The sequence below is a fragment of the Archocentrus centrarchus genome, chromosome 9 (genome assembly GCF_007364275.1).
Source record: "Archocentrus centrarchus isolate MPI-CPG fArcCen1 chromosome 9, fArcCen1, whole genome shotgun sequence".
In the NCBI taxonomy this organism is placed as follows: domain Eukaryota; kingdom Metazoa; phylum Chordata; class Actinopteri; order Cichliformes; family Cichlidae; genus Archocentrus; species Archocentrus centrarchus.
The window spans coordinates 15,753,029-15,777,716 of record NC_044354.1 but is presented as its reverse complement, the minus strand read 5'-3'; the positions used below and the strand labels follow the sequence as shown (position 1 = coordinate 15,777,716).

At 39.6% G+C, this 24,688-nt stretch overlaps 1 protein-coding gene across 3 annotated transcripts; it reads left to right on the top strand.

The window, feature by feature from the left end:
- Window positions 1-684: 684 nt before the first annotated feature.
- On the top strand, window positions 685-23,134 carry LOC115785604 (collagen type IV alpha-3-binding protein-like). Of its 3 annotated transcripts, none has more exons than XM_030737360.1 (18): window positions 685-1,420; window positions 1,531-1,665; window positions 4,046-4,162; window positions 11,633-11,740; window positions 11,842-11,980; window positions 12,529-12,615; window positions 12,740-12,897; window positions 14,940-15,032; window positions 15,209-15,295; window positions 15,476-15,568; window positions 15,930-16,007; window positions 16,701-16,796; window positions 17,104-17,236; window positions 17,332-17,402; window positions 17,518-17,646; window positions 18,633-18,762; window positions 21,244-21,381; window positions 21,635-23,134. In XM_030737360.1, the coding sequence occupies exons 1-17, from the start codon at window positions 1,331-1,333 to the stop codon at window positions 21,369-21,371; spliced, it is 1,872 nt and encodes a 623-aa protein (XP_030593220.1). In that variant the 5' UTR covers window positions 685-1,330; the 3' UTR covers window positions 21,372-21,381; window positions 21,635-23,134. The 3 variants fall into 3 exon arrangements, with proteins under 3 accessions (XP_030593220.1, XP_030593221.1, XP_030593222.1); XM_030737361.1 differs by having other exon boundaries at window positions 686-1,420; window positions 12,532-12,615; window positions 21,635-23,133; XM_030737362.1 differs by lacking the exon at window positions 15,930-16,007 and having other exon boundaries at window positions 687-1,420; window positions 21,635-23,132.
- The last annotated feature ends 1,554 nt before the right edge of the window (window positions 23,135-24,688 follow it).

Sequence of the window (24,688 nt, the reverse complement as noted above, 5' to 3'; positions counted from 1 at the left end):
ATTATGTTGATTTAAAAGTTGCTGAAAGCTAGTTTTTCTGGTTTCTTGTGTTAATTTTATTTGCAACGAATTTGCCCAATGACAGCTGGGATAGGCTCCAGCCCCCCACTCCCCCCGCGACCCTGAACAGGATAAGCGGAAGAGAATGGATGGATGGATGGATGGAATTCCATTCCTTTATAATCCGATATAAAACTGCCTTTTGATTAAACTTATTCCTGCTGTAGGTAATAAAAACCTTGCTCCTGTGACCAGTCTCATAGAATAATCATGTCTGTCTACACTGACATTTTTATACAAAAATATTTTTGTATAAAATAACTGGAGTCTTTGTAACAATCATATTCTCAAAAATACAAATAATTTATAATAATAATTTATCTCGCTAATTAGTTTTCTGTTAGTGAAATAAACTGAAACACAATGAGAGGCTTGATCTCATGGACTTGATCAACAAGCACATCATTAATAGAAACATTTAAAACCGGGTTGTAATGGCTTTTAAGCTCCCCTTTCACAAATTACTCACATTATGAATACCTATATAATACCTAAATAATACCTAGAAAAAAAATCAAAAACTGATGAAAAATACAAATGCTTATTTTTATTTATTTAATTTAATTTTAATTTTATTTAAAATGAGTAACATGAGTAACTTCCGGTCTGGGGGTGACCACCCAGGCTCGGCCCCGAGCGGCGGTCGTACACAGTAACGCGTGGCCGCGGCTCCGCCCCCGCCCCTCCACCCGAAGGAAGAGTCCTCAGCTGCCGCTAACTGAACTGCGGAACCACAGCAGAGATACAGTGCGCTGCTCGTCGTGTTTTTTTTTTTTTTTTTTTTTAGATGGAAGTTGATGTTTAGCGGTTTCCCGAAGGCCTCCCATGTCGAGCAGGAGCTTCTGGACTGCAGCTAAGATCGCTAACGAAAGCAACCACAAGTTGTTAGTTAAGTTAGTACTAGCTAGTTTTGTCGTTGATGCTACCGCTAACTAAGTTAGCTAGTCTCTGTAGTATTCGACGTCAGTTTCAAAACAGAGCCCGCAAATCCGGGAAAATCAGACCCAGCTGTCACCCCCAGAATAGCTTGTTGCCAGACAAGCTAGCTCGGTTCTGGTCTGTCAGTGACCTAAGAGATATTAACGCCATATAGACGTTGTTTTGTACCCTCCGTTAATGGCCAATTAACGTTATTTTGCCGACGTTAAGTGTAAGTTGAAGAAGCTCTCTGGAAACGCGTTTTAACTACAACTAATCCAGCAGCTAGCGTCAAGCTACGCGGGTCAGCTGATACGATCAGATTCAACTTTTCTTTAAAACTTGGAGTTAAATGTCCGAGAAGAGTTCATCGTCCGGTTCGGATGAGGATGTGGACCCGGAATCCGGGCAGCCCCTGGAGCTTGGAGGCGTCCTAAGCAAGGTAACTTTAAGTTAATTAGTTTCCATGCTAAAGTGTTGCTGCAAGAAATTATCTCCTGAGTGCACGTTGCAGCTGTGTAACTGCATATTGCACGTCTTGTGTGTTTACAGTGGACAAATTACATACACGGGTGGCAGGACCGATGGGTTGTGTTGAAAAACAATACTTTGAGTTACTACAAGTCGGAGGATGAGCGGGAGTACGGCTGCAGGGGCTCTCTGTGCCTCAGTAAGGCTGTCATCACAGTAAGTATTTACCCTGTCCACATCACAGCGAGCTTAGCACCTGTTCAGCATTTCGGTAGGTGAGGGCTAATAAGATGAACCCTCTTTTTTTTTTCTTCAGTCCTCTTAGAGGAGAGTTGCTTCTCTATAGCAGGTCTCAGTGTTTTGATCCTATCTTTTCTTGTTATTGGGACACACTGTCCATATTCCTTTAAGGGAGAAAGGTAAATATTAACTAGTATTGAGGCTGTTATTAAGATTACAGATAGATATTTTGGCACACCAAGGCAATATTGCTTCAGTGATCACAGCACTATCATTTGTGCCTGGCCCTTATTATCTACTAGAAATTAGTGTTTGCCCAGGGTTTCAAATGTAAGCTTTGACCACATACAGCAGAGGTTGGACCTGCATTTTTCCTGTGCTGGCCTCCTGTTAGTGAGATAATCTGAAACCCCACACCCTGGTTAAATATTCACTGCTCTCTCTCCAACCAAGTACAGAGGCCAAACAGGTGGTTTTACTGTGATTTGCACAGTTCTGTTCAAAAGGATTATATGGTTTAAAAGTAAAGCTTAAAAAGGTTACAGTGAGGTCTCGCTGCTTATTGGTGGGAAGATAATACCAGTTCCTGTGCTTGTGCAGACCTGAATTGAGTATGAGTGTTTTGTAATTGTACTACAGTTGCCAAACCAAGAATGTACAGTTTTATTACACATCCTCACTAGTAATTAGGGCAATATGACCCAAACTTTCCCCTGCCTCTTTTTTCCTAAAGCTGTGTCTAAGGACTCAGGAATGCACAAACAAATCTTTGCCTCTTAGCACGCCTGTAACAGCTACACACTGTTACACACCATGTAAGCAAAGACCAACACCAGATTGTCCTCATACAGAGGTACAATGTGCAAGAAGTGTTACAGTCTAAAAATTTGGAGACAAGTTCTGTTATCAGAAGCTCCCAGCGATTGTCCGTGCCTTTGCATTTTCCCATCAGTTATAATTTTTTAAAGGCTAATCTAAGTAATATTTAATATTTATATTTCTTGTGTCAAATATTGCTAAAATTATCAGTATAAATATTGATGCACACGCTTGTTTTAAGATGTCATATAAAAGGAGAAGTTAAGTCTTAGTTATGGTCAGATGCTATCAGTGTGGCTGGTAACAGTTTGACTGATAAGACTGTTTACCAAAACTGAAGACGTTTACACATTAAAAAAAACAAAAAAGCTAATGCAGTGCATATGCAAGCGGGGAAGAGAACGTTACAGTCAGAACGAAAGTGTTATAAACTTCATTGTGAAGCAAAGGTTTATGGTCTGTGCATGATGCAGCACTGCAAGATAAACTGCATTTCTCTAAGCTATAATCATGGCTGGATGGGCACAAAGTTGCACCACTGCACACACCTTATAGTGAACATTTAAAACCGGAGCACATTTTTCATGTCCATTCATTTCTGAGGGAAACCTTGGCACTGATTTTTGTTTGAGTAAAAAGCATTTAGGGGGTCATAGAAATCATTTTTAAGTTGTACTTTTAAATCTTGTCTCCATTCTAAATATACAACTTCTGAATTGAAATGCAGTGCCAGCGTTAAAGCATTACTACAGTGTTGCATAAAGTTTTGCTGGCTGAGCCTTGGAGTTGGATGTTGCTGTTGTGAGTGGCTGCAAATGAGCCAGCACATGAGCAACATTCAGCAAATCTAATTAAACTTTGGCACTAAACGGTTTTGTCAGCTGACAGAGCAGCTGTATTTTTGATGCTGCTGAAGAGAAAAAATGGGGGAGGGGACAGAGAAATTTAAGTCCAATGTGTGTTACCTCTTAGTTTGACCCTTTTTCGAAGCAGAGCTCTTCTCAGCTGTGAGCAAATTCCACTTTCAGGAAAACGAGGGAATTCTTTGTTGCACATGTTTGGGTGCCTTAGGCGGTCAGTGGTTGGAGCTGGGTGGGGTGCATTGTAGAATGTGTGAGTGCAATAGTTGGAAGATTTGGCTGATAAATAGAACGACATCTTATGATGACCCCGGGGTCAGGCGACGGTATGCTGGAATGATTTGTTTTCTGTAGAACTGCTCTGCTACTGTTGTTGAGGGCTACGACAGCAGGAGCAGGCTTGAGACATCAGTTTCTAATTAAAATTCCTCTTTATTCCACGGCATATGTATTTCTGTGACTGATTAAGTCCATGTGTGTCCAGAATGTGTCACTGGTAGTAATCCATTGCTACAGAGAGAGAGGTGTCAAAGCAGGATTTTGCTCCCATTCCTCAGAAATGTTGTTAATTGAAGGAAAATGCTATTGAAACTTGTATTTTGGTGTTCTAATATTTTGTTACATTGTTTTCTGAATCATGCACTCTAATACCTGGGCTTTGTCTTCTCTCTGTGCAGCCTCATGAGTTTGACGAGTGTCGTTTCGATGTCAGCGTGAACGACAGCGTCTGGTACCTCAGAGCCGAAGATCCCGAGCACAGGCTCCAGTGGATTGAGTCGATAGAACTACATAAGGTGAGCAGTTTGGTTTTTTTCTTTAGTATATATTTTTTAGAATCTTTTGTCTTAGCTTCTTTTTACATCTATGTTTGCCTGTCATACTGACTCTTGGGTTTATGTTACTTTTGCAAGCAGGCTGCATTACCCTGACAAATTAATTGATACTCTTGGTGAGCATGATTTCAGTTTCTGCCATCATCAGAGATTTATTATTTTGCTTGGGGGTTTTCAAGAATCAGGACAGTGTTTCTTATGCAATTTTATGTTAGCTTCTTAAGTCTCAGTAAATATTTGGTCCTTTTTGGTTGGACCAATGATTTAAAAAGTAGTTTTTTGAATTATTCACTTTTTTTTTTTTTTTTTCAGTATTCAAGTTGAATTTGGGGTCAGGGCTTGTTTATTTTTATTTTTTTAAGAACAGAGAGTTATGTCTCTTTGAGCTGGGTGTGGCAGGGCAAGAATCTGACACACACACACACACACACACACACACACACACACACACACACACACACAGAGCCCTTTACCTTGGGAATGTGAGGAATCTGAAGAGCGAGGGCCTGAAGTGGGGATATCCCATGTTGTTACATAGTAGGCAGCTGTTTACTCTGCAAGAACATTGAGTTAACGATACATGGCTTCTCAATATAAAGTATGTAAAGCAAATTGGATGTGGTTCACATAGTGTCTAAAAGGTTGCATTTAGTTTCATACATGCAGTGGGTGGGGGTGGGGCATTTTGGACCTTGGGTTTATTAGCTTGGGACTGTGTGTAACCTCACATCACATGACTTTAGATTGTTGACACACAGATGACCTGAGGCCTCTAACAGGAAGCATGTTTTGGGGTTAGTCAGGGAACATTGAGTATTGTGGCAAAGGTTATATTTTCACTGCACACCTAACCTGATTTGTTGTAGGCTCTGTTCATTATAGCGCCTTTTAAATTTGTATAAAAGCACCAGCTACTGACCAGTGAATTTTCCATAAAATTGCATTTAAATTTCTTGAAAATTTCATGGAGCTCAGTCGGCAGGTGAAGAAAGGGTTTCTAGTTTTTGAAGACTCTAAACTTTCCCTGGGAAGCATCATTTAAGTGTTATCTATTCTCAGAGGAGCTAGTGGTTAATCTGTCTCAGTTGATTAGACCTTAAAAAATTTTCAAGTAAAAAAATTACTATTTTTATACTTGTTCTTTACTTGCTTCAAATAAAGTTTAAGAAAAAAGGGCCAATTATACATTTTAAATTCCATGTATTTCTTTAAGATTCTGTATTTTTATTCTTGTCAGAAATGTGAACCTCATCTGTCCAGCCTATTTCTGATTGGTCAAATGGAGGCGGTGCTGTCTCTTTTATCTGAACAAGCTCAAAGCTTTATTTCCAAAAAACCTGGTTTGAGTTACTGGGTTGATAACCACCATTGTGGCACCACAGCAGTTGGAGTGATTGTAGTTGTTAGGCTTAGTGAAGGCGGATGACAAAATTGTTAAAGTTGCTTTGGGGCACAGGACCTGCCAGTTCTTGCATTTTCTGGCAAAAGCTACTCAAGCTGCACGGTGCTCACACGGTGCTGGTCTGTGAGTACAGGTCTCAGTAAAGGACATTGGACCCTCGTGCCACCCTCCTAGAGTCTGTTTCTGACAGTTTGGTTAGAAACGTGTACATAAGTGACCCTCTGGAGGTCAGTTTGAGGGCTCTGGCAGCGCTCCTTCTGTTTGTCCTTGGATAAAGGAGCAGATACTGGTCCTGCTCCTGGGTTGATGACCTTCTACAACCCTATCCAGATCTCTTCTTGTACCACGCCGTCTCCTGGTATCTCCTCCACACTTTTGGAGACACGGCATACCTTGTTGTGATATTACATATGGACATGCCATCCTGAAGGAGCTGGAGTACTTGGGCAACCTGAATGGTTCTCATGCTAGCAGTAGTGACAAAGAGACTAGTCTCTCAGTTAAGAGGGATAAGGAGAGAGAAATGGTCTGTGGCCCTCACTTGCAAATCCATTTCCTTTTTAGGGGTTGTCTCGTTGCCGCTCCCGTGCACCTGTTGTCACTTTCATTTGAACCGCAGATCAATCACTTATGCTTCCTAACTGGACAGACTGATATTCCTCAAGTCTGCCTTTGTGTTGTACTATGATAATTGAGTATTGCCTTTTTTCTTTTTCTTTTTTAACAGTGTATGTAATGGTTCATGGGAAAACTGTAGTGCATTACATCTGTAGGACCTTAATTTCATGGTCCGTGCCAAAATAATGTTTAATTTAATAGACGTGTTTTTATAATTGTTCGTATTGTAGCCAAATAAAAATACAAAAAACATTCACTTTTTCATGAATACTCATAAGCCTCGCTTCTCCACTGAAGAGTTCTGTGGGCTCACTTTGAGTCCTGCTGGGCATTTTTAGTGTAGGTGTGAGTGACCTGAGGTCATCACTCCATTAACGACAATGTGAGAGCATTTCAGAGTTATGTCTGGACTGTGACCTACACTAACCTCAGTGAGTGTGATGCAGCACCACCTCAGCAGTACTGTAGGTAGTGTTTGTACTGCTCCCAAATGGAGACAGGCGGACTTGCATTATGCAGTGTACACTTTGTGCAATATGGTTTTAGTCTGTGTTCCATGACCAAAGATGGCCATAACTGAAGTACACTAACTTTTCTGCTGAAATGCTAAAACATGTACTGTAAATATAAATTTTTAATTTCTATGTTCTTTTTTAGTCCCAGTACTGAAAACAATCTCTTTAAGTAGAGCTCATACTCACACATAACAGCATCTTTTCATGATCAGCGTGATAGCAATTAATGCATTTTAATTGAAATCCTTGAATGTTGTCTTTTTATGTTGTTGTAGCATTAATTTTTTTGTGCCACTTTTATACAGTGATACAGGGCAAGTTAATAATCACTATTTAACAGCTTTTAATTGTTTTAATATGGGTTGAGTAATGATTTCAACTTTTAAATGCCTCAAAGGCAAATAACTATTATATGTATATCACTATTACAAAATTATCTGGTTAGAGGTAAAACAGTTTTTGTGCAATTCCATTTTTGTTTTTATGTGTGGGTGTGTTTGTGTTGGTGGTGGGAAAAGTCATGCTAAATGTAGGGACGTTAAGTGCAGCTGGCGATGAATAATACATTTGTTTAATCGCCAGTTCTCACAGCAACAAAAATCAAGAGGGACACACAAAATTCTCCTTTACACAGAAAAGGCCAATCCATTTAGGAACATTCAGAGGGGTGACATAAGAGGGAATGGAGAATACCTACTGTGTTTTAATTGGGGGTTTGCTACCACTTCTTTGGGATGGTTTTGGGGATCGTCTAAACTTCACTGGGCCATATTGAGCTTTACCAGGAGATGTGAAGGGACAAAAGGAGGCAAGTAGATAGAAGTAAAGCTCTCCAGACAAGTATTATCCCCTGCCTCCCACTCTCTGCCTCTCTGTCTCTCTCTTTCTTTCTCTCTGTCATAACATACAGTAGGCTGCTTCACTCGCCCACCCATACTTTATTGGTTTATTACACAAACAGCCCCAGACAGCTTGCATTTCTCTCTAATGCATACATGCATGCGCCCTTCATTTTTACCCTTCTCTCTCTCTCACTCTTCCATGCAAACACACACAGTCACGGTTGCTTGCTCAGTGATGGATGCCGGACATAAAGACGGACAAGAGGAAAAGGTTTCACATATCAGGGTGTGTGGTCTGTTGATGTATGTGTGCAGCGAGAGTGGAGTGCATGTATGTGTTTGTGTCTTGGAGCCCATGTGTGTGACTGTAAAGGACTGACCGACACTGGACTCCGCTTCGCTCTACTAAAAAAAATTACAAGACTCCTTCTTTCGACTCAGACCGTCTATTCTGCTTCATGGAGCAGCTAGTGTCTGCCTCTCCTCTGCTCCCTGTGGAGGAAATTACTGCTTTTCTCTGTTCTTCCTTTGCTTCTTTTGTAGCTCTGTTCTTTTACTTGATGAGCTAAGCTAAAGCCTGTATGGCTTCTCTTCTCCACCTCCTCCTGTTCCCTTTTGTTTATTAGTGAGGTGTGTCCAGGGAAACAGGAATACTGGATTAAAGCTTCTGAACTGTCACAACATTGGGAGTGTTGGGGAAACAGCTGGCCATGTTGGGGCCAGCAAATCGCCGGGACTGCCGCAGTGTCCTGCTCTGCTTTGGCTGTTGGAATGGCCGAATGGTGGGCTTTTAGCACTTTGGCATGCTGCTTGCTCCCTGTCACTCATCACTGAAGTCTTTAATTATTCTGCCAGTTTTTATGGCATTAAAAATAATGTGATCCATCTTTTCCCTTGGCAATACTGCATGAATTAAATTTTACTTGCATGCAGTGTTTCAAATTAAGACATAAGAAGAACTCGCCTCTTCACTGAACTTCACTGCATGTCAGCCTTTTGTCACTATTTGTAAGAAATTAGGCTTAAACTGCATAGCTGTGTGCTGAGATGTATTTTTCTAAAGAAGCAATAACCTCAAATGAGTAAAAGTTCTCTGAGGAAGTTAACGGTCATTGCTTTCCCTCATTTCATCAACATTACAAAGCCTTCAGCTCAGGATGCCATTTCAATAGTTGAGAATGAGTGGGTGTTCAGTTTGCATGGCTGTCATGCAGCTGACCGGGTGCATAAAGATGTCAGTCTCTGGTCACAGGTTGGACTTTCCATTGCTTCATTGCGCTTTACTGCTTTGCCTGTTTGTACCAAATTAGCAGCACTGTAAAAAAAAATAAAAAACTTCAGTTATCCATACAAAAGTGTAAGGGATGATAATAGATAATTAAATAAAGAGAGAATAAATACATTTTAGATTGAAAACAATTTTTCTAGTGCAGTCCCATTGTTTAGAAAGCCTTAACAAGCAGTGGGTTTACTTTAAGTGGAGCAGAGGAGGATGTCACATTTCACTCAGAACTGGATTTTTGATGCTATGCACATTATCGTATTAACACATGAAATCCAGTTTCCAGTTTCAGTAACTAGTATTGTACTCTGGTCACATAAAAAAAAAAAACAGTAAATAAAATACTTCTTTTTAGCTGATGTTGTCCCTAGATATCGTAATGCTTTTTGTTGACAATCCTTATTTATTTATTTATTTTTTTAAACTGACTGGTGGTCATCGACTCTTCAGTGTATAGTGACTGGCATTCTCAATAAGAAGTCATACATTTTTGCATTTTGTAGCACAAAATGCACTGTGGGATGATTTCGTTAAAATCAGTGTGTTTAAAACTCTCTTTGAGAAAGTGTTCAAAAGATACAGTGACTGTGGCAGTTATCTGATCATTGATATTTGTGGAGCCATCGGGGTGACGTGCTGTACTTGAAGCACTCAACACTGGTTGTTATTTGAAAAGCAACCTGCATCTTGCTTCAGTGTCAGAGGGAAATGGAAGAAAATCTCTTTTTTATATAATATATAATGTTATTTTAAAATTTTGTGTTATGATGCAACCATCCAGTTACAGCCGGCTTGAAAGCAGAATATTGTTTTAAAATAAGCAGTTGCTTTGACTTTGGACGTTTAGTGCGTTTGTGTGTGTAGTCTGTCTTACTACAGTGTGTAGTTTTATTAATGTTGTAATGTTTAGTTACGTAAAGGTGCTGTATTGTTGCTCTTTTGAACTTGTGTCTTTGAAAAAGCAAATGTTGTAAACAGTTAATTACAAATCAGTTGGTATCTGGCAGAGGGGAGGATCCTTTTTTAATATGAATCTGGTTTTGGTACTGTCCAAATCTCTATTTGTATTTCTCAGTGTGTCAGGGTTTTTTGTTTTTTTATTTTTTGTCCTGAGTAAATTTTCTGCTTGTTACTTAAATCTACTGTTTGTGTAGCTGTGAAACTGAACAACGTAAATGCTTAAATGTGTCAGTTTTACTGTGTTTTGAGATTGTCTGTCCAGCTTGTTCTCACAAATGTTATATCTCGGAAATAGCTTGAGGAAATTTCCTCATATTTGGCACAGGTATCCTCCTGGATTCAAGTATGAGTAATTAGAATTTACAAAACACCTTTTTGGAAATAATTCAAGAATTCACATGTGAACGTTTTCACAGCAGCCATTTTAACATGAAATAGTACATAAACACAGGTTATACTAATCCCATAAATTAAAGCTCTGTACCTAAACAGTATAAACTTTCTCTGATGTTATTAATAACCTACTGATTCATGTAAGAATGGCTGCTGGAAAAAGGTTTGTGACAAAATTTTAGACAAACATCTCCGATAAATATATGAAGTAATGACATTTTCTAACTAAAAGGTCAGGTTCAAACAGATGTAGATGTAAACTGCAGCTTGACTGATTGCAGAAAGCATGCAACTATGAAGCAATAAGTGTAGCATTAATATCACAGCAGTCTCTTGATTGATTGATTGATTGTGAGTTTTCTGTTGCTATGGTCATAAACACTTAGATCGTTACCTGTTCGCTGCTGTGTCAGTTCTCTCAGCCTGTCACTCTGTGGGATATTACAGCAGAGGAACTTATATGTGGGTGCTATCTCGAGACTGTCAGCTGATCCCTCTTCAGTTTACTCACTGCTCTTAGGAAATTTTTCTGCATGCCAATTGCACAACAGAAATAGCTTGCAGCCACTTGTTAATTAGACACAAAGCCATGACTAAACCTTAGGAAATCATGAGAGTCTTTAAAACATATCACCGCCATGACAAAAATCACGATTTATGGAAAATAATTTCAAGAAAAGGTACGCATTTAAACAAGAGATTTTAATAGCGGGTTATGAATTTGCTGTCTGTATGGATAACTGTTAACAACTGTGTCTACGACATATTGCTTTGGTGTTGTCGGCTTGGTGTGCACACATACATAGAATTGGGATTGATAAATTATATTACATATTTATATAAATATCTTTCATTTCTCCAAATCTGCAGTTCCAGGAATTCCCAAGTCATCAGTTAGCCGTTGCAGAACAAATGGCACTTCTGCCACTCCCTGAGTACTGTTCATAAATCAGTCTTGTCATGTAAAATGAAACGGTACACTGCATGTTCTCACACATATCACTATTGTGATATGTGTGAGAACAATAGTCACAATAAACCCTTGTGAAGTCTAGACTAGAGTACTTTTTAAGTACCTTTTAAGTTATTTCCACTGTTACTCAGCCACCAGGTATCAGGCCTTAAGGCTGGGTTTCTGAATGTCTCTTTGTCAGCCTCGGCCCCTCTCTGCAGACTGTGAGGGAGTGTTTCCATGTAGGTGTGGGTCCTGCTCTGGTCCAGCATTGCATTACTCAGGAACTGATATCCCTCTATCTAGCTTTGATGAGAAAGCATCAGGCTTTCTTATTATACTGCAGATTGTGTAATGTTTTGTGTGCCTTTAGTGATCTTTTGTTCCCTCCTCTTTGTTTCTTCGCCTTTTTTTTGTTTTGTGTCTCTCTTGCTGTCCTCCCACATACCCACGCACCTGGACTGCAGGCTGAGTCCGGTTACGGTTCAGAAACGAGTCTGAGGCGTCATGGTTCCATGTTGTCGCTCACCTCAGCAGCTAGTGCCTTGTCTTCCACGTCCACATCCTCCTTTAAGGTAAAGCATAGTCCCCAGTGACTAAGTTGAAAGATCTCGCTAAAGATGTCAACTTTGCTTCTGATTTTTCTGTTTGCATCTCTTCTACTTCTGTTGTGCAGAAGGGGCACAGGTTGCGTGAAAAACTTGCAGAAATGGAAACTTTCCGGGATATCCTGTGCAGACAAGTGGACACCCTGCAGAAGTACTTTGACTCTTGTGCCGATGCCGTTTCCAAAGATGAATTTCAGAGAGACAGAGGTAATTTGTGGTTTAAACACACCAGTTACTAGGCTTGTTTAGCATCAGATTTACTTCAAATAGAGTTATATTTGTTTTGAATTGCTTCTGTTTGTGACAAATATGATATCTAGAGCAGTGTGGGGGAGTTGGCTTTTGTTGTTTACTGGCAAAGCAGAGCTTTTACAGAGAATAGCTTTCTTTTTTTTTTATATATATATTTGTTTCATGCAGCATGAGAGTTGGTAAGGCTCATTGAGAAAGGATGCAGAAATCAATAACTGTTAACGGAGCATAATGTGGATTCAAACTCTCTGGCCAATCTTTTTTTTTTGCTCTTTTTCTACTCTGTTTATTGAATTTGTATTACAATCCAAATATAATCCTAATTGTGTTTTTTCCAGAAGATAAGCGATATGTTACCTACAAATATCCAGTTACCTGTGGGAGTGTAGTTATTAGTCGGTGTAATGGAATAGGTTTTAAAGTATTAAATTATACACTTAAAAACTATGCATGTCCACAGCACAGGAAGAGAAAACTATGATCGCTTGTTGTTTTGTAACCAGTAGTAGAGGACGATGACGATGACTTCCCTACCTCTGCGAGACCCGACGGCGAATATAATCACAACAATAATGGCAGCAAAGAGAAATGTGAGTCTACCTGTAAATACTGTTTGACTCTCCATTGCATTACTTGGCTTGATAATAACAAATTCAGTATCAATGTGAACAGCATTGTTTATCTTTTTTTGCTGGTGTTTCCCATCTGTGGCAGTGTTTTCGCCTGCCAATCCTAAAGGTATTAATGGGATCGACTTTAAGGGTGAAGCCATCACTTTCAAAGCCACCACAGCAGGCATCCTGTCCACCTTGTCCCACTGCATCGAGCTGATGGTGAAACGAGAGGACAGCTGGCAGAAGAGACTGGACAAGGTATGGCTTTGGACTTAGAGTAAAGTTTCCTTTGGGTGTGTCTGCAGCCACTCCTGTGGGTATTGCTGCTGACTGAGGAGCTGAATGTTGCTTCCATTTCCCTTAAAGAGTTGACTGTTATGTTTTGGGCTCTGTTTTGAGACTGTGGTGCAACACTCCATTGTCTAGACTTGATGTTAAGGTGATGCAACATTTACAATTTTAAAAGGTGTTTTGGAAAGGGTAGACGATGATTTAATGCAGTTTCTCTCTTAAATACATAGCTTTGAATAAATAGTGTAGACTTGGATGAGGTTTTGAAGTGCTTTTATTATTTTTTAATCCTCAGCTTCATCTTTAAGTCTTTATTTGTTCTTCAGTCTGTATCTGTATTATGTTACGTGGTTCATTATTCTGGGATTCTGCTCTTGTGCTTTATATAAATATTAAAGTCTCTTTATGGAATATACTGCTGGCAGTATATTTTGTAGTTTAGTACTTCAGCCTGCTGTAAATGCAAAGCAAATCTGATCCGGTCCAAAAGGGGACTGGAGACTGTGCTCGGGCATGTTGCTCATCAGAGTTCCCATAATACTCTTCTATTCATTAATATTCAGAGAGTGGTCGGTGTCTTTAAAGGAACGCTCTTTAGAGCTCACTGTATTCCTCATCTTGTCAAACCAGTTTTTTCCCCCCCTCCCTTTCCTGTGTAGGGCAGGTGAGCTCCTGCCCAGCCCTAGAAGCTGGGAAGTGTTTCCAGTTATTTAGACTACCTGAATGAAACTACCTCAACTTTATCAGTGTTTGGTGATGTATGTGAAGTTTATCTTTGGATGTGGAGTTAAGAAGTAGAAATAGTTACAGAGCAAACGCACAGAGGAGCAGGACACACCTACTTGTACATAGCATAAGTTAAAAAAAATGAGTGCTCTGACTTCAAGGCAAAGTTTGCCAGAGTGGTCGCTACAAAGGAGGACGACGGAGCTGCTCAAACACCAGACACAAAAATGGATACCTCTGCAGACCTGCAGCCATTTCTTTACAGTAGGTCTCTGTATATGTCACTTTTGTGGTTATATGCAGCTGACAGCAGTATCACGTGCTGTTTTATTTTTTTGGGCAGTGCTTTCTGGAATATATCTATACCTCCCTTTACACTTTGTTCTGTTTCATTGTTATTTTGTCTGTTTTTTTTCTGCATTTAATAATATTTCTTTAGAGCTTTGTTGCTTTGTATTATAGTTTACTTGTAAGCACCTTTGCTGCAGTTTGACTGCTTTTTATTGCAAAAACTGTCCTAATGATATTTTTTCTGAAGCATTTTTGTGTAGTTTTAGTATAGCTGAAATTGCATGGAACGTAAGATTGTATTTTTATTCATTTACTTTCACAGACATGTAAGTTACTGTTCCTGTTATTTTAAGTGACAGATTTTATAATAACAGCGGCACTGGAATATAGTCCTACCACTTCAGTTCTCTGTTGTTTATAGATTATTTGTGTGAAATGACAGTATTGGCCAAGTAACATTACAGACACAGAAAGGTGCCATTATATTTAAAACTTGTTTAACACATGGCTGAATAATGTGATAGTTAAACCTGCCATTTTCGTATTTATTTAAGGACAGAATCTGGGGCGGTGGGAAATGTTTTCACACAAAAACTCCTGACAGTGTTATGAGAATGAGGGTGGGAACATTGTCTGAAGTAAGACATAACACACAACAGGAAATGGTGTATTTTGGTCCTCTCATTATTGGAAAAACTGTTTGGTTTTGGTGAGAACGTTGCCTGTGTAAAAAGGACACAGGAGTTCATGGGCTTGACTAGAAATCCCACCCTTTTTTGGGGGGGTGTCCCCGTCTAGGCAGGTTAAAAACCATTTAAAGTAGATTCCGTCTGCATTGGACAGTTGTCACATGGTTCTCTGTCAAATAATGTCAAGCAAAGTTCAGGTTTCAGTGTGGGTTTAATGGGTATTTGTTTGCATCCTGCATGTTTTTATTTAATGTTTCAATACAGGTAAACGTACCCTAATAACTGATCTGTGTGTTTGTGCAGGAGCTGGAGAAGAGGAGGAAGGTAGAAGATGCCTACAGGTCTGCTTTGAGTGAACTGAAGAAAAAGTCACACTATGGAGGCCCAGATTATGAGGCACGATTAAATCAGATAATTAAATGGATTAGAAAAAAATAGACAGCAGAAGGAATTGTTTTTTGTTATTTTTTAAATGTATTTTTTTTTTTTAACCATTCTCTAGCTTGGCAGGACTTTTCTTACAGGAATCCAAAAAATTCTGACATTGTGTGCTTGTTATTGCTTTTTCACAGGAGGGACCCAACAGTCTGATCAATGAAGAGGAGTTCTTTGATGCTGTGGAAGCTGCTCTGGACAGACAAGACAAGATAGAGGAGCAGGTGTGATGAAGATCTAAACTAGCTTTTATTTGCACAGTTAAAAAAAAAAAAAATGCACCTTTAATTTGCCTTTTTTTTAATGCTTCTTAAGCATAGTTGCATACCAAGATCTTGTCTTTTCCTATAAACCAGTGCATCTCCTTGATCTTTTCACCTTACCTCCTCCACCGTTTCCCTCAGTGCCAGTCAGAGAAGGTCAGGAAACCTCGACTACCTCTGGCTTCTCCTAGCGACGCCTACTCCACCATCGGTACACACAGATTTGCCAACAAGGTGCACAGCATATTTTTATTTTCTCTTTACCTTTCACCCCATTCCTATCCTACTTGGTTCTGATTTAAGGCTACAAGTTGCTGCTCATTTCTTTGCTTTTGACAAATCAAAGTCAGCTTAGAAGCCAGTGTGGCCTTCCTTCTTGGTGCTGACACCTGAAAAATGCCTCATCTTACCCGTTTACTCAGAAAATAATTTCGTGCTCACTGCAATATTTTTCAAGAGCTTATATAACCCTTCATATGAAATGCTACTTTAGCAGGTTGTGGTTGGTTGTGTCCTCTGCTCTGCTGCCGTGGTGTCTTTTTCAGTTTTTGTTGTTTATTCCTTTCTTTTTTTCAACCATCTCTCTGCTGAACAGCCCTATAGCCACTCTTCTTCCTTGTCCTCGATCGAGCTAATCAGTGCTTCAGATGACATTCACAGATTCAGCCCTCAGGTACTGTGCTTGGTCAACTAAGAGCAGCCTGCTGCTTTACATAACAGAGAGCATGAGCCAACGGCATGTCTACTAACCCCTTTCTAACGTTTCCTGTGCTTTGAGGATTAGGGTACACAGCTGCTTACTGTACATTGTTCTGTGAGGAAAAAACCTAACCTGTTCAGATTTGAAATTTCCAGAGAGAATAGGCTGAGTTCTCCTCACCACATAATGGTCACCACAAAGTGAGTCTATTGGTGCATGCCAGGAATTTGGTTCATTTCCACTGCCTCCTCTCCTCACAGCACTCTTCTCCTTCCACAGCATGAACAGGCATGAATACAGGCTAGCTATGCACTGTATTTTTAACACATTGTTGAGATGTTGAATAACACCTCCAAGCAGTACCAAGTGTCTAATATTTATTTGGCTACTGCTCAGGGATAAGGTATTTGCTTAAGACATTCCTGTGATTCAAACACGCCAGTAGTTTTCTCATGCCTCTTATGTTGTTTAAAAAATGGCAGCACAGGTGGAAGGTGTGTTGATTAAATGTGAGCATAGGATCCCTAAATACAGTGAATCCCCCCCCCCCCCCCCAAAAACAAACAAACAAACAAAAAAAAACAAAACAAAGACAAGCAAACTATGCCTTGTTGGTTAAAAACAGTAGGAGACTAACATATGAATTAATTAATATCTGATTCTTAGGTGGAGGAAACTGTGCAGAATCACATGGCGTACTCTATCCAGGAGGTGGGGGGAGATGCCAACTGGCAACTGGTGGTAGAAGAAGGAGAGATGAAGGTGTGTGCAGAGAATAAATGATCTTATGAATCATTTCTCTTCTTTCCTGTGAATATTTAAATCTCATTCACTTTTTAAAAAACACTGCAATAGTAGTTTATTTGTGCTACAGTGGAAAAATACTTCACTGAAGTAATTTAAAACTCTGTGTGTGTGTGTGTGTGTGTGTGTGTGTGTGTGTGTGTGTGTGTGTGTGTGTGTGTGTGTGTGTGTGTGTGTGTGTGTGTGTGTAAAAATCCTCTGTTTTTAGTTGCTGTCGAGGTTGTGAGTATCTTTATAGCATCCTGACTCTGGCTTTTTGTAACAGGTATACAGGAGAGAAGTGGAGGAGAACGGCATTGTCCTGGATCCCCTCAAAGCTACACATGCTGTCAAGGGGGTAACTGGACATGAGGTCTGCCACTACTTCTGGGACACTGCAGTCCGATTGGACTGGGAGAGTAAGATCAGCATTTTGTCACATCATATTTTAACTAGATTATTTGACTTTCTTTATGTTAATGCCATGGCCTGATGTGAACTCTTCCTCCCACAGCCACCATTGAAAATTTCCATGTTGTGGAAAAGCTCTCTGATAATGCCATCATTGTTTACCAGACACACAAGGTATGCTGAGTCCCGGGTGCCTTTAGACCTTGCTGAAATATGTTGCACATTTCATCAATTATATTACACAGCCTGTTTTTGATCGAATGCCTGCTGAATGTGTCTTGTGTTTTAGAGAGTGTGGCCCGCCTCTCAGAGAGATGTACTCTATCTGTCAGCCATCAGGATGATTCCACCAAGAAATGAAAATGACCCAGACACATGGCTGGTCTGCAACTTCTCTGTGGACCACAACGATGCCCCTGTAAGATTAACCCTCAGAGGCTTACTTTGTGTTGTTATCAGCACCAAACTGTTTTCCACCGTGTGTTCATTTAATCACCAAATTTGCTGATGTCATTCAACAATAGAGTAGGGTCAAAAATGTTGTTGTGCCTAAACTCAGTGATGAAGAGATGTGTCCATTTAGGGTAATGTCACAGGAACATATCAGATGTATTGAAATATTGGTATGCCTCTGAATGGTAGAACAGTCCAAATATAACAGTCAGTCAGCAGTGCCAAGAGTAGGGAGGACTGGTGAGACAGTCTCACAGTTACTGCCTCGATTCTGCTGCCATAAACGCACAAGTAATTTTCCAGGCGAAATTTCCAACTCAGGGAGCCGTTTGGTGTCACAAACATGCACTTTCCTGGCAAGTGTTGAAATGCTCCATCTGTCTGCGCCTGCCTGCAAAACAGCCGACTAGTTACAGTATCTCCAGCATTATACTATGTTAATTTTTTTAATATAAGGAACTTCCACCTAGACCAAAGTTTGAGTTGAATAAAACTTTGGGGTCAAAGGTTTTTGTGTATATACATCCAACAGAAAAGCAGATTATGACAATGTGTTTGCATTGTTGGATATAGAATTCAACACTTGGTGTCCACCTGTCTTCGCAGCATGAATTATGCTATTGTGTCATGGTTGGCAGAGAATTATGAGGTCCACTCTTAGATTTGAGGTTTTAAGCATTAAGTCTGCTCTGGTCAGACAGAAACTGTTTTTAAGCGTATTTATATTTATTTACATAAAAGTACTGTAGTAATGCATTCAGGTCATTAACCTCTGTGTTTCCAAAGATCCTTTAAAAAAATAAAAAATAAGGCTTTTTTTTTGAGCAAATGGAAGAACAGTATTAAGCTTACTCTGTCAGTTCAGCTACAATAAGATTTGTGTTAGCTTGGGGGTTGTTTGCGTGCACTTTTGAAAAAACTATTTATTCATTTGTTTATTTTAACTTTCAGCCCACAAACCGGTGTGTTCGTGCCAAAATCAATGTTGCCATGATCTGCCAAACGCTGGTCAGCCCACCAGAGGGTGATAAAGAAATAAGCAGAGACAACATCATGTGTAAGATCAACTATGTTGCCAATGGTAAGTACCTCTTGAGGCCATCTGGTTTTGATCTTAGCATATGTGCCTGAAGCAAGACCAGCAGCCAGCAAAACAAAGCCTGTGTAGCAACAGCAATCCTACTATAATCCAGCCTACTATAAATGCCAGAGGTTGAGCCCTAACCTTTAATCAGTTTGAGTAAAACTAACAATATGCAGACTGTCCATACGTGTACTGTAGGGGAAATAATTTTTTTGATTTCCGGCTGAATTTGTAAGTTTGTTCACTTACAAAGAAATAAACAGTCTCTAATTTTATGGTAGTTTAATTTTAATGGAGAGTGACAGAATGTCAACCAAAAATCCAGAAAAAAACCACATTACATAAAAATTATATATTGATTTGCATGTCATAAAGTGAAATAAGCATTTGATCCCCAAGCAAAACATGACTTAGTACTTGGTGGAGAAACCCTACAAGCACAGCAGCAAGACATCTCTTGTAGTTGGTCAACAGGTTTGCACACATATCAGGGGGGGTTTGACCCACTGCCCTTCACAGAAACTCTCTAAATCCTTTAGGTTCCTTGCTGCCACTTGGCAGCTCAAAGCTTCAGCTCCCTCCATAGATTTTCTATAGGTCTGAGGTCTGAAGACTGGCTAGACCAGTCCATGACCTTAATGCACTTCTTCTTTAGCCACTATTTTGTTGCCTTGGTTGTATGTTTTTGGTTATTGTCATGCTGACAGACCCATTCATGGCCCATCTTCAGTGTTCTTGCTGTGGGAAGAAGGTTTTCGTCCAAGATTTTATGGTACATGACCTCGTCCGTTGGCGCCTCAGTGTGCTGAAATCATCCTGTACCCTTAGCAGAAAAGCCACCAGATTGTGGTTATAGTGATCGTTCTGTTGGCGACAGCTGATGTAAGGAAAAAATAACAGCTGACATTCTCTGCACAGCGAGTAAAACCACACAGACAGTGGAGGCGTGGAAAAAAACTTGTCAGCGATGATCCACTCGTGTTAAATCATGCCTGAAATTTTCATTTGATCTTCTTTTTTCTTCTTACTTCTCCTCATTCATGCTGATTGTCATTTTGATTTCTGTAGCCGCAAAATCAAGTGCACGCATGACCTTAGGGACATCAAACGTGCACATTGTGAACTTTCCCTGTGCTGTGGTAGATTGTAAATTGCAGTGAAATAATACAGGCGCAAGTAGCGATAAAAGTAGCGATCTAGCCGGTGCGGAGTCCGTGGGGCGGGCTCCTGTCTGCTAAATGCAGTGACAGCAGAGCTCCCAAAGTGAAGCGGTGAAATCCTCAGCCTTGCAGTCAACCGCTAGCTAGAACAGTACACACACACACACACACAACGCACCATCCGGATCCTCTCAACATTTTCTGTGTTCATGTGTGCAGATCACTTATTCATGGACTTATAAAATACAAGACTTATATGACATAACTTACCGACTGTCTTTAAACGGGGACAGGAGGAGGGGAGGTGAAGGAGCACAGGGGCGCCCAATCAGCGCCGCGCCTCTGTTATTGATCATGTCATATGCACAGCTGTTAAATACAGAAAATGCAACTAGAGAAATATTTTCTCCACATCGTTTTGGCGCCCCCCTCTTGTGCGGCGCCCCTATGCATTGCATATAGTGCATATGCACGGGATGCGAACCCGCACCGCCCGCACCGCAATGCGGCATGTGTATGTGGTCACTGGCTTCACCACTAAGCCACCCAGGCGCCCCATGCATACCCCCTTTTTGTGCCACTGGATGTCTGGAGCAGGAGAACCTTGTAGGGATTTATACCGTTCAATGATATTCAAATCAATTTTTAACATGTATGTGATGTGGGGTTTTTTTTGTTTGTTTTTCCTGGACTTTTGGTTGATGTTCTGTCTCTCTCCAATAAAATGAAATTATCATTAAAAATTAGAGACTGTTCATTTCTTTGTGAACAAACTCACAAATTTGGCAAAGGATCAAATACTTATTTCCCCCACTGTATATGAAAAAAAACCCAACACTATATATTCTAGATGACAGAAGAGAAAAACACGACTTGAATATTTGTTTGAACTGGCACATATATGTGCCAACACAACTTGTGTGATAATCTTCAGTTAATAAGTGAAAAATGAAGGTGCACGTTTTTCCTCATTGAGAACAGAAGCTTTTTTTTTTTTGACGTCTGACAGAAAGATGACACGGTCTAGGTTTGTTTCTTTGAGATTTCAGTCCAGACTGCAGCTTCTCCCCCTGCAGACAAAGAGGTTATTACATAAAGCAGCGCTGCAGGACAAATCTTGAGCCAGTTTATTGTCAAAGATGCTGGACAGTTGGAGAGAGTTCATTTAATAACTATTAAATCCCCTTCTTCCACTAGAGGGCACCCCACACCTGTGTGAACTAACTGGCTGTCATCATAAGTCGGCATGAACATGCTGTTTTTCACATTTTTATCTTTTTTTTAAAATATCTTTATTTTTCTGTCTGTGTGGCTGCAGTAAACCCAGGAGGCTGGGCTCCAGCATCAGTACTCAGAGCTGTGGCCAAGAGAGAATACCCCAAGTTCCTCAAACGTTTCACTTCCTACGTCCAGGAGAAAACTGCTGGGAAGACAATCCTTTTCTAAATTCAGACAGGTAACCAGGACCCAGAACACACTGAGTAGCTGCTGGATCTTTTGTTTTATTGGGTCCCTTTCCCACTTTTGTTTTTTGCATCTTTTTGAAGTGTTGCATCATCATTGTAAATCAGGGCTAGCATTGACTCAAATTAAATTTATTACACCATTACTTCAAATCAGTAGATCTACAGAATCTGTAATTATTTCAATTCAGATGTTTTTTGTTTTGTTTTTTCTCTTGCTTTTATTTAAAATCCTCCTCGTGTCAGGCTTTCAGAGGTGCCAAGGTTGCCTGCTGGTGAGACCACAACGTTGAAGTGACTCTTGAAGCTCATATGACCCATTCACCCGTCACCGCACCATCAGGACGTGCTGCTTGAAGATGAAACTGCTTTTGCCTCTAATGGATCAGCAGTTATCATCTTATAATGGGTTGTCACCATTGTTTGTAATCTCAAAAGTTTCCTAAGCAGTTTACAAATTGTTACCGCTAATTTGCTTTGTTTTGTAAATTGTTTTGTACATTTCTTATGATTACACATTTTGTGACTTTTTTGGGGTTTGCTCTAATCACTAGTATTACAGCTACTTGTTTTGCTGCTGCTGAAGTAACTACCATGAAAGAGGAAAGAAAACAGCTGTTTACAGCAAAAGCACTGATGAAGTGTGGTACACTCCTCTTTCTTGCCTTCTCCTGTCCCTCTTGTGATGACTCTTTGCAGTTTGATGGGGGGGCAGAGCCTAAAGCTTTGAAATCTTTATATTTCTAGATTGTTATAAAGTAGCTTTCAGAGAGCACCGTGGACACAATGTATTGTACAGAGAAAACAGTAAATTTCAAATAATTATCAATTGTGAGAAATGTGAATTGACTCTTAAATGCTTGAATTTGATGACAGAAATGGACACATATATAACATGGGTGATGAGGAGCATTTACTAAGTCTGATTGACTTGTGTTGGACAATATTTTCAACTATCCAGATGATGTAGTTAGATAGATGCTAAGTTGTGGTCTGTTGTCTTCATGTGTCTGTCACTGTTCCTGACAGATATTTGCAAAGGACTGGCCTGATCTAGTGTCTGATATGAAGATTCCTCTCTTAACTTGAGAGATGAGTGGAACCATTTTGTACCCCCTATACTTTTTTTCCCTCTATTTTCAGACCTATGAGTGTCAGATTTATGAATTACTCCTGCTGCTTTTAAGCAGGATTGTTGTACAATGTTGAGTAGGATAATCATTTCATAACATGCACCCTTTGTTATCAGTCAGATGCTTTACGTTTCACATGCCACACTACAGTGCAGCATTTTCCTGCACTTTGATAAACTACCCCCAGTATGCCTTAGACACCAGGATTTCTGGCTTTCTCTGCTGTACAGACACCAGATGTGCATTTATCAACCCTGAAATCATACTGGGTGGGGTGGGAGGGAGAGTCAGCATTTCACATCATTTTACCTCAAGATTTCAATTTAGACTGTGTTCAATGCCATCAATAGTTGGGAGTTTTGCAATCTGTAGATCTGCATGGTTAGAAGAAAAGGGTTTTGAGGTTAGGAGAGCTCTAGATAATCGTTTTTGCTAGATCTATGAGCAGCGTGTCAGCTGAAGAATGCATTTAGTGTTTTTAATTTTGATATTTTGCCAGTAATCTACACACTTTGTATATTTCTAAGTTGTACATCAGAAGTGTTATTTGCACTAAATGTATTGCAATTTGACAATGTTCTGTAAATTAAAATTAATATACAAAAAAAAGCCTGCGTGAAACTGGTTGTGGGTCATGGAAAAACTGAATGTGTTTTTGTGTGTGCATTTAATTCAATAGCTCTGCTTGCATAAGGTCAAGTCCTTTTGCCATCAATTTACAGTAGGTGTTCCACAGGGGTCCATTATTGGACCTATTTTATTTACTGTGTTTAATATATTTTTGTTTACTGTCAACTATATTGTCTTATATACAGTACTTAAATTTATTAGACCACCACCCAATATAAGGTCTATACCACAGCTGCCCTGTAACTATTACCAAAATAATTTTTTAATATTTCTGTAATGTATAATTCACCAGTGTATGCAAGCAATTTAATTGAATTGAAAATTTTAATGCTAAAATATAAAAAAAAGTAAAGTGTGTTATTTAATTAAAATGTCAAATATTTGCTTGCATTCCTGAACAGAAAAAAATTTTCATTGCTCAATAAATTTCAGATCTTTGAAACTCAAAAAAGCATAAATTCAGTGCATTTAGTTCTTTTTATTTCAAAGCAAGTTTTTGACAGATTTTGAAAATATTTGTTTTGTTTTTATGACAGGTAATAAATTGTTTAAAGTGCTGTATGTACATTGTACTTCAGAACAGATGTACTTTACCTGTACAGAACTGTGTAAAAGGAGAGAAAGGCCTACTCAGTGTTATAGGTTTCAACTGTGTTCTCTTTTATTTCTGTTCTCTCTCCTGACCTCTGCTGTACATACTGACAAGGATCATCACAACATCACTGATTTTCAGTACAGTTTTTCTGTAATATAGCATGCCTCAGCCTTTTCTCCCCATTTTCCTTCCTTAAGATTGGCTTCTTGACAGCCAGCCTTCCACTGAGACCATTTCTAATCAGGCTACAGTGAAAAGTTCATGGATCAGCTGAAGGTCCAGATGTACAGTGTATCACAAAAGTGAGTACACCCTTCACATATCTGCAGATATTTAAGTATATCTTTTCATGGGACAACACTGACAAAATGACACTTTGACACAATGAAAAGTAGTCTGTGTGCAGCTTATATAACAGTCTTCATGTAGAGCAACAATTCGTCTTTTAAGATCCTCAGAGAGTTCTTTGCCATGAGGTGCCATGTTGGAACTTTCAGTGACCAGTATGAGAGTGTGAGAGCTGTACTACAAAACTGAACACACCTGCTCCCTATGCACATCTGAGACCTAGTAACACTAATGAGTCACATGACATGACTTGTGCAGTACTGTAGTGTAGGTGTACCATATTATACATACAGCTACTGTACTTATTCCTTTGGATGTGGTTTAAATGCATTTTTATTTTTTTCTTGATCCTCTCTGGGTTACTGAAGTTTTTTTTTTTATGGGTATTTGTTTAAGTCTATTTTCTGAATATCTGAGTCTGAATCTTATCAAGCTCTCCTGTGATTCTGCTCTTAAAGTGTATTTTCTGTGAGGAAAAGTTAAGGTCTCTTAATGGAAGTTTCCTCTGGCAAGATATTTTACATTTTAGCTCTTTAGAGGAACACCTGCTGAAAATGCAAATCATATCTGATCCAATGGAAAAAAAAGAGACTG